The sequence below is a fragment of the Oncorhynchus gorbuscha genome, linkage group LG02 (assembly GCF_021184085.1).
Source record: "Oncorhynchus gorbuscha isolate QuinsamMale2020 ecotype Even-year linkage group LG02, OgorEven_v1.0, whole genome shotgun sequence".
Lineage (NCBI taxonomy): Eukaryota > Metazoa > Chordata > Actinopteri > Salmoniformes > Salmonidae > Oncorhynchus > Oncorhynchus gorbuscha.
In genome coordinates this window covers 36,481,645-36,495,499 of record NC_060174.1, presented here as the reverse complement: position 1 = coordinate 36,495,499, position 13,855 = coordinate 36,481,645, and the positions used below count along the sequence as shown (strand labels likewise).

Genomic DNA, 13,855 nt, shown 5'->3' with positions numbered 1-13,855 from the left:
TATTCAATCTGGATCGCTGAAGCGTTAGATTGCGCACTGGAAATGTTAAGGTCTTTTCCGATTGAGCCGACATATGCAGCGTTTACCGTGAATTTAGTCTCCACTAATGCTGGAACGTTGCCTTTAAATTTCATTCACGCTGTAATGCTGAACTTCCACGAGTCAGATTGAATAGAGCCCTTGATGTTGCTGTGTAGATGGCTACTTCCTGCTTTAAGAAACAAGATGAGAGAACACACAGTCCTTCAGTGTAAGAGAGGATCCAGTTTTATTTCAGTTTGGAAGCAGTGCCATACAACCATTTATGGTACCAGATATTAGAAAAGGCCTTATATCAGATTACTGGAGATTATTAAGACTACACTGATCCCAACCAGGATGATTAGAAACAGATTGTAGATTTGAGATACTGTGAACAAAGTACACTACCGGTATACAAATGATGGAACCTCTAGGTACTGGAAGATTATATGGCACATCAGAGTAAGCTCTGCTACAGATGGATACACTGGTATTATTTTCATGGAGAAAAGTGTCAACCAAGACTTGAGTGCTTTCCATTTCACCTGCCTCATCATGACCCCTGCTTCCTGAAAAGGTAGTCAGTCGTACAATGCAACAGAGTTGAGACAGAATGCTCAGACTTCTTCAAAATCCTATTGTGTGATCACATCTCTATAGGTGAGTATATCAAATTATCCCAGGCCGTTGTGTTCTTTTCCTGTAAAATGATTTAATGCCCTTGTTATGAATGATCATATCACTGATTTAAAGTTCAGGGCAGCAATGTGAACAGACGGAGTCCACCTTAGATTCCATCAGTTTGATAGTGCTCTCGTAAAACAATGCAAGAAAATAAAACATTTGATTTATTTTGGGGGAAAAAATACAAAAAGTCAAAGTAAAAAAAGCAACCCTTACGTTCACACTCTTTAAAGGCATGTTTCAATCTTTCAAGGCATTGCTTATACCTTTCAACTTGAACTAGGCTTTTGAACTGTACACATAGTGAACGGACAAACAAAAACGCTATCTCGCTACCCATCACTTACACATGCTTAGCACCCTTTAAAAAGAGCCCAAAAGGCAACGGACATCCAGTCTCCAAAAGATTCAAAATGAATCAACAGTATCGGATAATCTTCATCATCATCAATTCTCAAACCCAGAAGCTGCCTGCCTCTACAATTAAACGTAACAGATTACAACAGACACAAAAGGCAAATGGATTTTTACTTTCGTTCTATTCTTTTGAGAGAATTTTTCTTTTTAGTTGTGTGATGACCTGCCCCTAAGGCTTCTGTCTGAGGCAGGTGTGCATACACAGCAACCCAGTTAATTGTGTGTGTGTATATATACATATACACCCACACACACACACACACACACACGTGTATACATTTAACACGCTCTAGTTTAAGAATATGCGAAAAAAATAAAAAATAACTTGTCCGAGCTTGTGGTTCTGGTCTGCGTTGCAGGGGGGTGGGGGTTATTATGAGGTTGCGCCGGGTGTGGGATTGACATTCTGTGTGGAGAGCTGAGGAGCGACCTCGATGATTCGTGGTTTATCGATTATGCGGGCAGTGCGGTTGCCCTTCTCCACGATGCCGATGATCCAGGCCTGGTGGCCCTCACCGTATTTAGGAGATTTGATCTCAGCGCAGAAACGAGCTGCCTGCTCCCTGGGAAGACAGATCAACAGACCCCCTACAGGTAGGTAGAGAGAGGTGGGTGATGATTATGTGTGTGAAAGACAAGCAAGAGACAACAGACGAACAAAAAAGCCCAGACACACACACCTGATGTCTCAGGGCAGGTTCCGTGCATGAGTCCGAACATATTCCCGCAGGCCTTGGACACCGCTGCCATCTTGGCAAGCACGGGGAGGTTGTGGATGACGAACGACACCTCGCTACGCTGTTGCCGTGCCAATGTCTGGGCGTGGCCCAGGATCCCGAAGCCAGTGATGTCAGTGGCAGCGTGTGCATTGAAGGTGTGCATCAGACCAGCGGCTGTAGAGAGAAAAACAACGACATCAATATTTAAAACCATATTGGTTCAAACAATGGTAGAAGACAGAAGAGAGGAGAAGTAAGAGAAAGAAGGCAGGGAGAACAACTTGAGGAAATGTACTTGGTCTGTCGAGTCGGACTGTGTGTGTGTGTGTGTGTGTGTGTGTTTCTAAGACAAATTAAAGCTAACTAAACATATCAAATGGACAGTAGAAATCACGCTTCATTGTCCTTCATGAGGAAAAGTCCAGCCTCAGTATTTTACACACGTGTGCGTGTGTACCTGTCCTGTTGAGCCGGGCCATGTTCATCATGGCTTCTTGATAGGCCAGCTCTACATCCTCCTGAGTCACCACTAGCTTGATCTTATTCCACTTCTCAGGCTGAAGGACAGACAGAGAGACACACACAAACGATATATACAGTACCAGTCAAAAGTTGACACACCTACTCATTCAAGGGTTTTCCCTTATTTTCTAAACTATTTTCTACATTATAGAATAGTGAAGACATCAACACTATAAAATAACACATTGAATCATGTAGTAACCAAAGGTGTTCAATCAAAATATATTTGAGATTCTTCAAAGTAGCCAACCTTTGCCTTGAGGACAGCTTTGCACACTCTTGGCATTCTCTAAACCAGCTTCATGAGGAATGTTTTTCCAACAGTCTTGAAGGAGTTCCCACATATGCTGAGCACTTGTAGGCTGCTTTTCCTTCACTCTGCAGTTCTACTCATCCCAACCCATCTCAACTGGGTTGAGGTCGGGGAGTGTGGAGGCCAGGTCATCTGATGCAGCACTCCATCACTCTCCTTCTTGGTCAAATAGCCCTTACACATCCTGGAGGTGTGTTTGGGGTCATTGTCCTGTTGAAAAACAAATGATAGTAGGACTAAGCATAAACCAGATGGGATGGCGTATGGCTGCTGAATGCTGTGGTAGCCATGCTGATTAAGTGTGCCTTGAATTCTTAATAAAATAACTGACAGTGTCACCAGCAAAGCACCCCCTCACCATCACACCTCCTCCTCCATGCTTCACGGTGGGAACCACAAGCACGTTCACCTACTGTGCGTTTCACAAAGACAGCGGTGGGAACTAAAAATCTAATATTTGGACTGATCAGACCAAAGGACAGATTTCCACCGGTCTAATGTCCATTGCTCGTGTTTCTTGGCCCAAGCAAGTCTCTTCTTCTTATTGGTGTCCTTTAGTAGTGGTTTATTTACAGCAATTCGACCATGAAGGCCTGATTCACGCAGTCCCCTCTGAACAGTTGATGTTGAGATGTGTCTGTTACTTGAACTCTGTGAATAATTCATTTGGGCTGCAATCTGAGGTGCAGTTAACTCTAATGAACTTATCCTCTGCAGCGGGGCTAACTATGGGTCTTCCATTCCTATGGCGGTCCTCATGAGAGACAGTTTCAGCATAGCGCTGAATGGTTTTTGCAATTGCACTTACATTTACATTTAAGTCATTTAGCAGACGCTCTTATCCAGAAACTTTGAAATTTTCCAGATTCACTGACCTTCATGTCTTAAAGTAATGATGGAATGTCGTTTCTCTTCGCTTAGCTGGTCTTGTCATAATATGGACTTGGTCTTTTACCAAATAATATGGACTTGGTCTTTTACCAAATTCTGTATACCACCCCTACCTTGTCACAACACAATTGATTGGCTCAAATGCATTAAGGAAAGAAATTCCACAAATTAACAAGGCACACCTGTTAACTGAAATGGATTCCAGGTGACTTCCTCATGAAGCTGGTTGAGAGAATGCGTGTAAATCTGTCATCTAGGTAAAGTGTGGACACTTTGAAGAAACCATTTAGATTTTTTAAAGACTTTTTTGGTAACTACTACTACTATTCCATATGTGTTACTTCATAATTTGGATGTCTTCACTATTATTTTACAATGTAGAAAACTGTACAAATAAAGGAAAACCCTGGAATGAGTAGGTGTTCAAAAAACTTATGACTGTACATACATACACAGTGCAATTGGGAAATATTCAGACCCCTTGACTTTATCCACATTTTGTTATGTTACAGCTTTTTCTAAAAATGTTTATATATATATATATATATATATATATATATAAATATATAAATATATAAATAAAAATACATCCTTATCAATCTACACACAATACCCATTAATCACAAGGCAAAAACAGGTTTTTAAAATTTTTGTAAATGTATTAAAATAAAATAAAAATGAAATAATACATTTACATAAGTATTCAGACCATTTACTCTGTACTTTGTTGAAGCACCTTTGGCAGCAATTACAGCCTTGACTCTTCTTGGGTAGAACGCTACAAAGTTGGGGAGCGTTGCTGCACATCTATTTTCAGTTCTCTCCAGAGATGTTCGATTGGGTTCAAGTCCGGGCTCTGGCTGGATCACTCAAGGACATTCAGAAACATGTCCCGAAGCCACTCTTGCATTGTCTTGGCTGTGTGCTTAGGGTCGTTCTCCTGTTGGAAGGTGAACCTTCGCCCCAGTCTGAGGTCCTGAGCACTCTGGAGCAGGTTTTCATCAAGGATCTCTCTGTACTTTGCCTCGATCCTGACTAGTCTCCCAGTCCCTACCGCTGAAGAACATCCACACCGGATGAGGCTTCCACAACCATGCTTCACCGTAGGGATGGTGCCAGGTTTCCTCCAGACAGGACGTTTGGCATTCAGGCCAAAGAGTTCAATCTTGATTTCAAAAGACCAGATAATCTTGTTTCTCAGGGTCTGAGAGTCTTTAGGTGCCTTTTAGCAAACTTCAAGCAGGCTGTCATGTGCCTTTTACTGAGGACTGACTTCCGTCTGGCCACTCTACTTTAAAGGCCTGATTGGTGGAGTGCTGCAGAGATGGTTGTCCTTCTGGAAGGTTCCCCCATCTCCACAGTGGAACTCTGGAGCTCTGTCAGAGTGACGATTGGGTTCTTGGTCACATCCCTGACCAAGGCCCTTCTGCCCCGATTGCTCCGTTTGTCCAGGTGGCCAGCTCTAGAAAGAGTCTTGGTGGTTCCAATCTTCTTCCATTTAGGAATGATGGAGGCCACTGTGTACTTGGGGACCTTCAATGCTACAGAAATATTTTGGTACACTTTCCCAGATCTGTGCCTCGACACAATCCTGTCTATGAGCTCTACGGAAAATTCCTTTTGACCTCATGGCTTGGTTTTTGCTCTGACATGCACTGTCAACTGTGGGACATTATATAGATAGATGTGTGCCTTTACAAATCATGTCCAATCAATTGAATTTACCACAGGTGGACTCTAATCAAGTTTTAGAAAAATTTCAAAGGACACAGGACGCACCTGAGCTCAATTTCGAGTCTCATAGCGAAGGGTCTGAATACTAATGTAAATAAGGCATAATAATACATTTGCAAAAAAAAATTAAATTTAACTCGACTGTAGAGGTTGATATTTTGGAACAAATACAGACACCTTGTTTGTTGACATTTTAGTGTTGAAGTTACAATATAGGCTATTAAATCAAATGAAAGGTGGTTTGTGTGTTGACACTTACGATGTCCAGCCACTGGTGTACAGCCACAGCCACCTGAGTCCCCAGAGGTTTGGTGAGCACCAACACATCTCCTGGCACTGCATTATCTGGCCTGGGAGACAGCAGAGAACACATCAACATGATCAATTCTGATATCATGACTATCACAACGCAAAACAGAGCTCACATGAAAAAACTAGCAATAGTTCAGAGGCAACAAGAACGAGACGGAGAGAGTGACCGAGAGGGGGCAAGAGTTGGACAAGAGGGTAGCTGTCTATGAGAGCGTTCTTACATGATGAACTCATTGGGTTGACAGACGGTGGTGGCCACACCCCCCATGACCACCCAGGGGTTAAGCACCGTCTGTCCCCCTGTCACAGACGTGCCTGCTTCCTCTGACGCGTCTTTGAAACCCTGGATGATCAGAGGCATTACCTTGTCCCGCTCCTGACAGGGAAATAGAGAAAGGAGAGGGACAATTTAGTGGCTGGGTGCTAGCCATTGGTGGTGGTGGTGGTGTGTGTGTGTCAATGCAATTTACCTTTTCTGACAGTTTGTTACTGATCCCCAGTAGCATCAGCATGTTGTCACATTCCGTCACTCCCATGGCATACAGGTCACTTAGAACGTTGGCACACGCAATTCGCCCCTACAGACAGTTATCAAGAAGGCATTATTGACATGATAGTTGGGCATCTCCGGCGCGGCCCACGCTTGGATTGCGTCCTACCTGACAGGTCGCTCCTACCAGGTGACGTGGCGAGAATCTGTCTCCTCACCACGCGCTCTCACCACTGGTGTCCCCCAGGGCTCTGTTCTAGGCCCTCTCCTATTCTCGCTATACACCAAGTCACTTGGCTCTGTCATAACCTCACATGGTCTCTCCTATCATTGCTATGCAGACGACACACAATTAATCTTCTCCTTTCCCCCTTCTGATGACCAGGTGGCGAATCGCATCTCTGCATGTCTGGCAGACATATCAGTGTGGATGACGGATCACCACCTCAAGGTGAACCTCGGCAAGACGGAGCTGCTCTTCCTCCCGGGGAAGGACTGCCCGTTCCATGATCTCGCCATCACGGTTGACAACTCCATTGTGTCCTCCTCCCAGAGCGCTAAGAACCTTGGCGTGATCCTGGACAACACCCTGTCGTTCTCAACTAACATCAATGGCGGTGGCCCATTCCTGTAGGTTCATGCTCTACAACATCCGCAGAGTACGACCCTGCCTCACACAGGAAGCGGCGCAGGTCCTAATCCAGGCACTTGTCATCTCCCGTCTGGATTACTGCAACTCGCTGTTGGCTGGGCTCCCTGCCTGTGCCATTAAACCCCTACAACTCATCCAGAACGCCGCAGCCCGTCTGGTGTTCAACCTTCCCAAGTTCTCTCACGTCACCCCGCTCCTCCGCTCTCTCCACTGGCTTCCAGTTGAAGCTCGCATCCGCTACAAGACCATGGTGCTTGCCTACGGAGCTGTGAGGGGAACGGCACCTCAGTACCTCCAGGCTCTGATCAGGCCCTACACCCAAACAAGGGCACTGCGTTCATCCACCTCTGGCCTGCTCACCTCCCTACCACTGAGGAAGTACAGTTCCCGCTCAGCCCAGTCAAAACTGATCGCTGCTTTGGCCCCCCAATGGTGGAACAAACTCCCTCACGACGCCAGGACAGCGGAGTCAATCACCACCTTCCGGAGACACCTGAAACCCCACCTCTTTAAGGAATACCTAGGATAGGATAAGTAATCCTTCTCACCCCCCCCTTTAAGATTTAGATGCACTATTGTAAAGTGACTGTTCCACTGGATGTCATAAGGTGAATGCACCAATTTGTAAGTCGCTCTGGATAAGAGCGTCTGCTAAATGACTTAAATGTAAAATGTAAATGTATGATTTAGAAACACGACATGACCAAAAGTAGGTGGAGAACTGCTCGTCGAATGTGTCATTCCAAAATCATGGGCATTTATATGGAGTTGGTTCTCCCCTTTGCTGCTACAACTCTACTCTTCTGGGAAGGATTTCCACTAGATGTTGGAACATTGCTGCGGGGACTTGCTTCCCATTCAGCCACAAGAGCATTAGTGAGGTCGGGCGATGAGACGTGGCTCACAGTATGCGTTCCAATTAATCCAAAAGGTGTTCAATGGGGTTTAGGTGTGAGGTCAGGGCTCTGTGCAGACCATTCAAGTTCTTCCACACCGATCTCGACAAACCATTTTAGTATGGACCTCGCTTTGTGCATCGGGGCATTGTCATGCTGAAACAGGAAAGGGCCTTACCCAAACTGTTGCCACAAAGTTGGAAGCACAGAATCTTCTATAATGTCATTGTATGCTGTAGCGTTAAGATTTCCCTTTACTGAAACAAAGGGGCCTAGCCCAAACCATGAAAAACAACCCCAGACCATTATTCCTCCTCCACCAAACTTTACAGTTGGCACTATGCATTGGAGCGGGTAGAGTTCTCCTGGCATCCACCAAAGCCAGATTTGTCTGTCAGACTGCCAGATGGTGATACATCACTCCAGAGAACACATTTCCACTGCTCCAGAGTCCAATATCGGTGAGCATTACACCACTCCAGCCGACGGTCTTGGAAACCGATCTCATGAAGCTCCTGACGAACAGTTATTGTGCTGACGTTGCTTGCAGAGGCAGTTTGGAACTCATTAGTGAGTGTTGCAACTGAGGACAGATTAATTTTTACACGCTTCAGCACTCGCCGGTCACATTCTGTGAGCATGTGAGGTCTACCACTCTGTTGTTGCTCCAAGACGTTTCCACTTCACAATAACTGCACTTACAGTTGACCGGGGCAACTATAGCAGCGTAGAAATTTAACAAACTGACTTGTTGAAATGTTGGCATCCTATCATTCACGTTGAAAGTCACTGAACTCTTCAGTAAGGCCTTTCTAATAGCAATATTTGTCTATGGAGATTGCATGGCTGTGTGTTCCATTTTATACACCTGTCAGGAACGGTGTGGCCGAAATAGCCAAATCCACTCATTTGAAGGGGTATCCACATACTTTGTATATATAGTGTATGAATGAAGATAACACATACTCCGCTCAAGGTGAAAGACTCCTGTCCAAAGCTCTCCGTAACTATTCAATCTACAGTGCATTCGGAAAGTATTCAGACCCCTTGACTTTTCCCCACAATTTGTGGAATTAAATAAAAAATGTTCCTCATCAGTCTACACACACTACCATCTACCCCATAATGACAAAGCAAGAACAGGTTTTTAGAAATGTTCGCAAAATTATTTTTTTAAATACCTTATTTACATAAGTATTCAGACCCTGTGAGACAAAATTGAGCTCAGATGCATCCTGTTTCCTTTTAAATGTTTCTAAAAACATGATTGGAGTCCACCTGTGGAACATTCAATTGATTGGACATTATTTGGAAAGGCACACACCCATCTACATAAATGTCTCACAGTTGACAGTGCATGTCAGACCAGTAACCAAGCCATGAGGTCAAAGGATTTGTCTGCAGAGCTCCGAGACAGGATTGTGTTGAGGCACAGATCTGGGGAAGGGTAGAACTGGCCGCCCGGCAAACTGAGCAATTGGGGCAGAAGGGCCTTGATCAGGGAGGTGACCAAGAACCCAATGATCACTGACAGAGTTCCAGAGTTCCTCTGTGTAGATGGGAGAACCTTCCAGAAGGGCAACTATCTCTACAGCACTCCACCAATCAGGCCTTTACGGTAGAGTTGCCAGACAGAAGCCACTCCTCAGTAAAAGGCACATGACAGCCCGCTTGGAGTTTGCCAAAATGCACCTAAAGGACTCTCAGATCACGAGTAACAAGATTCTCTGGTCTGATGAAACCAAGATTGAACTCTTTGGCCTGAATGCCAAGCGTCACTTCTGGAGGAAACCTGGCACCATTGCTACGGTGAAGCATGGTGGTGGCAGCATCATGCTGTGGGGATGTTTTCAGCGGCAGGGACTGGAAGACTAATCAGGATTGAGGGCATGATGAATGAAGCAAAGTACAGAGAGATCCTTGATGAAAACCTGCTCCAGAGTGCTTGGGACCTCAGACTGGGGTGAAGGTTAATCTACCAAAAGGACAACAACCTTAAGCACACAGCCAAGACAACGCAGGAGTGACTGAATGTCTGAGTGACCCAGCCAGAGCCCATACTTGAACCGGATCTAACCTCTTTGGAGAGACCTGAAAATAGCTGTGCAGCGACGCTCCCCATCCAACCTGACAGAGCTTGAGAGGCTCTGCAGAGCGGAATGGGAGAAACTCTCCAAATACAGCTGTGCCAACCTTGTAGCGTCAGACCTGAGGCTGTAATCACTGCCAAATGTGTTTCAACAAAGTACTGAGTAAAGGCTCTGCAAACTTATATATATATGTGATATTTCCCGTTTTTCATTTTTAATACATTTGTCTAAAAACCTGTTTTTGCTTCGTCATTATTTGGTATTGTGTGTAGATTGAGAGGGGAAAATGATTTAATCAATTTTAGAAAAAGGCTGTAACGTAACAAAATGTGGAAAAAGTCAAGAGGTCTGAATAACTTTCAGAATTCACTGTATATGATATTCTCAGGACCTAAAGCATGTGGTATAGCTGAAAACAGTAACACAAAGAGTGGTACAGAATGAAAACATACCATCATGTAGGGGTCGTCCACTATGGGGTAGATGTAGTCTGTCGTCTGGACGAGAGAAAGGCCCCCGTGTCGGAGGGGGATGACACAGGTGTCCATACCAATGCCTGCATAGAACAGAGTTATTATTAAACTGTAAAAGTTATCTAAAGTATGGATGTGATTAAAGTGCATATGTGTATGTGTTCATACCAAGTCTGGGCATGACAGCCCCAAGGAACTGTTCATCCTCCTGATAGTGGTTCTCCTGCAGGGCTTCTAGAAGCTTCTGTAGCACATCCTGGGGCACCTATGGAATAACAAGCAGATTACCTTAGAAGTACAAGTGAAGCATAATCATAATCATCCTAATGTTAACATTTGTAGTACTTCTCACACTCATCACAGTTTACATTGTATAGTTATGAACATAGAGTAAATGTCTGCTCGTTGCTCCCAAACATTATTTAATATTGAAGCTAGGGATACAGCAAATAATATTTGTAAGCAGCAAAGACTGAGTGGACATTAACATTCTATTTAATGCCAGTATACCAGTAGGCAGTCTTAGATGTCGCCTAATAACTCTCTTTACAGCACCAGGGGTGTAGAAAAACCCACCTTGCAGCCCGTTCCTTTGAGTTCAGTGAAGCGTGTGAGTCTGAAGCTTTTGTCTAGCTCATAGCTCTCTGGGTTAAATGACTCTCTGACAGACATGGCTGGAAACACTTTGGGATCTCAGTCAATAACCTGAGGTGGACAGAAGAGCGGGAAAAGGGAAGAGAGGAGAGAGGGATGAGAAACGTGTCTGGAGTAATGCTGGACATTCACCACTGACTACACCTCTACTCTGTTCAACCAATCAGCATCTGGGATCAGGATACAGTGACTTAGGATAACGGAACAGAGAAGGACTCAGGGATGAGTGAAAGGAGAGAGAGTAAAACATGAAATATCCAGTTGTTGTGTAACTACAACTAAACTGAAAAGGTACAGGTATAGCGGATGCTGACATTTGGTTAAAATGTATCCCCGGGTATCAATAACGTGGAAGAATGTTGAAGAATGATTGACTACGTTATAGTGCTATTAATGGAGATTAGGTTATAACTCCAAAATGTCCAAAGTGAGAACTTGCAAATACCTAATACAACCAAAACTGCCTATTAATGTATGTATCGTTTAGTGGCTGAATCAGTTGATTCATGTTTTTAATTTGTTTCAAAACCCTATCTAAAGTCAATCATAAATGAATTACTCAAAATACATTTGAGGGAAAAAGTGAACTTTTTAGAAAAGTCAGAGATGTTTAAAGTAGGATAAATCCATCTAGACAGATTGTTTCAAAGACAGTATTGCTAAATCTTATTTGATTGTTCTAGTGAGCTGCCTACCAGGGATGTAGTGCTGCCATAGGGCTGCATGGGGAGCACAGACAGAGCCGCAATTTCAGAACACAAACCTGGAGAAAATATTTCTGGAAATGTATTCTGATCAATTCTATTTAATCACCACTCAAATTCCATGAAAATTATAGTAAATGAATATGTAAGCTATAGTAGCCTATAGGTAGGTAAATGGTGGTTTCTTCCCTGCCTTCCCTCTCTCTGGCGTGTGTGCAGAAGCAAGTCGGTCGGAAGCTTGACCACTTTGTGCTGGCCAAAACCAACGTAACAAGCCACAGACAGAAAACTCTACCAGGGGTTGCTAAAACAGAGTGTCCTCAAAACAGGTTGTTATGGACTTCGGGATCACGTACGATGCACTTGAACTCACCCTACTGTCCGAGTGCTTAGCTTACAGAAACGTACCACCCCTATTCCATATGCAAACAAACGGATCCACCCCATGAATCATCAAACTAACAAGATCTAGGAAGCAAATTCACTGTGCCTGCCTTGATGTTCAGAAAACTCCAGACCCCTCTTCAGTAGTGGAACCCAGAACGATGTGTGACCACTTGGTTAAGGTGCAGTCCTTTCACGACCACGATTCAAAGGGCCCTCAAAATCGCTTAAAATAACCCTCAACGAGATATGTTGCCCATGCTAAGTCCTACTCATCACTTAGTATTATTACAAATAGAAGATGATCAGTTCTCACAATGGTGATTGTTTAGTAATCAAAGCTGAATCAATGCCTCGCAAGCTCACAATTATTAATTAGTATGTTACATAACAGAACTGAAAATAATAGTAGGGCCTATATACACTGTAGCTTTGTGGCAGATTAAAGCAGATGTGTTACACCAAAAACACCTTGGTCATTTCTTATCTGAAGCTGAATAGTCATTTTTTCCCCTCGTGGCCCAAACTAGGCAGGATATAGGTCTATGTTTTGATTGAAACAATATAGGTCTACAAGAAAGGCTAATCGTTTGTTAACACCATCTGCTTTAATTTGCGTAAGAAACAGTCATTCAAGAAGATCAAAATACATATTCCCATGAAATGTATTGAGATCAAATGGATTGGCATGCAGTTTGGAGTGTCCACTGGTAAAACGTGAAGATTTAACATTCACAACTGACAGTCATGGCATATATTGAAATGAGGTATGCCAAACTTGGTGTTTATGAGTATTAAATGTTCTGACAATATGTGTGGGCATAGGAAGACGTTACATTTGGAGGATGCATTTTATGCATAGGCCTGTTCTACAATGATATTAATTAAATAGGCTACATATGTTGGTGCAAACTTTAATTGAGAAATGATGACAATTTACATTTTTTTTAATCGCTCCCTCCCCTAAAACAAATAGCACTACATCACTGTTTACAAACACCTTTAAGGACATAGAATCAGACCTAATTCATGTAATTTCTTTGATAAATAAAACAGAAAATCCCAGCCGGCTAGGACTAGGAGCAAACTTTCCCTGTGTGATCAAGCCTGTACTTCATCATGGCTCTGGCTAAATTGTTGCGCTCAGGGCCTAGTTTGAAACGGTTTAACAGGGGCGTTTTGGAGGCTCCTGAAACAGTGCGAGGAGGATGTGAAGTTGGGCTCGTGTGCGCCAGCTCCAGTTAAATCATCAAGTCATTTGCAGCCAACTTTCAACTTCAGCAGTCAAAAGTTTGAAATATTAACTATCTACAGACAGTAAAACATGATGTTAACAATAATTCAGTGGGCTAGCTGCAAGACAGGAAAAGCCCACCGATTTGAACAAACCTGCCTGAGAGCTAACGTTTGCTAATCAAAGAGTTAGCTATCAATCAAGTATGACTGATTGGGCCTCATACAGGATTTTAAAAACGTACAGAATAGTACTGTATTCATAATTTCCGTTATAGAAACCAGAACAATAAGGAGCATTTTATGGTTCGAAGTAAGCGGGAGGCGCAGTGTATAAAAATGTCGGCGGTGGAAAAAATTAACCCCTTCGTGTCCAGCGCCGTGCGAGACGTGCAACAACAGACTTTGTAACAATAAAATAGCGCCATACATGCAACTTGCACACCGTTTGTCATCATATGCTGCCTACGATATATTTAAAGTACCCACCCTTGCATTTACAGGGCTGGAGCGGAGGTGTATTCGTATAACATTTCCCCTTTAATTGCTCTCACCAGTTTATCCTTACCGGTTTTGCTTTAGCTTCGGGTCTCCCGATACAAGAGAAGGGACGGTACCAGAATGCATTTGGAGTAAATCGGGTGCCTCTGAAGATAGCCTGACGAA

General features: G+C 43.6%; 1 protein-coding gene across 3 annotated transcripts; it reads right to left on the bottom strand.

Moving 5' to 3' along the window:
- Positions 1-244: 244 nt before the first annotated feature.
- On the bottom strand, positions 245-13,855 carry LOC124001777 (selenide, water dikinase 1). Of its 3 annotated transcripts, none has more exons than XM_046308841.1 (10): positions 13,758-13,855; positions 10,791-10,919; positions 10,383-10,479; positions 10,194-10,297; positions 6,084-6,191; positions 5,835-5,989; positions 5,561-5,651; positions 2,299-2,398; positions 1,803-2,015; positions 245-1,710 (listed from the first exon to the last, which is right to left on the bottom strand). In XM_046308841.1, exons 2-10 carry the CDS (start codon positions 10,884-10,886, stop codon positions 1,496-1,498), a joined length of 1,179 nt encoding a protein of 392 aa, XP_046164797.1. In that variant the 5' UTR covers positions 10,887-10,919; positions 13,758-13,855; the 3' UTR covers positions 245-1,495. The 3 variants fall into 3 exon arrangements, with proteins under 3 accessions (XP_046164797.1, XP_046164788.1, XP_046164806.1); XM_046308832.1 differs by having other exon boundaries at positions 13,679-13,801; XM_046308850.1 differs by having other exon boundaries at positions 13,744-13,772.

Coding starts and splice junctions, on each gene's coding strand:
- LOC124001777 (XM_046308841.1), bottom strand. CDS start 10,886: ATGTCTGTCAGAGAGTCATTTAACCCAGAGAGCTATGAGCTAGACAAA. Junction 5,652..5,834: donor CAACCCAATGAGTTCATCAT/GTAAGAACGCTC, acceptor GCTGTCTCCCAG/GCCAGATAATGCAGTGCCAG. Junction 1,711..1,802: donor AACCTGCCCTGAGACATCAG/GTGTGTGTGTCT, acceptor ACCTACCTGTAG/GGGGTCTGTTGATCTGTCTT.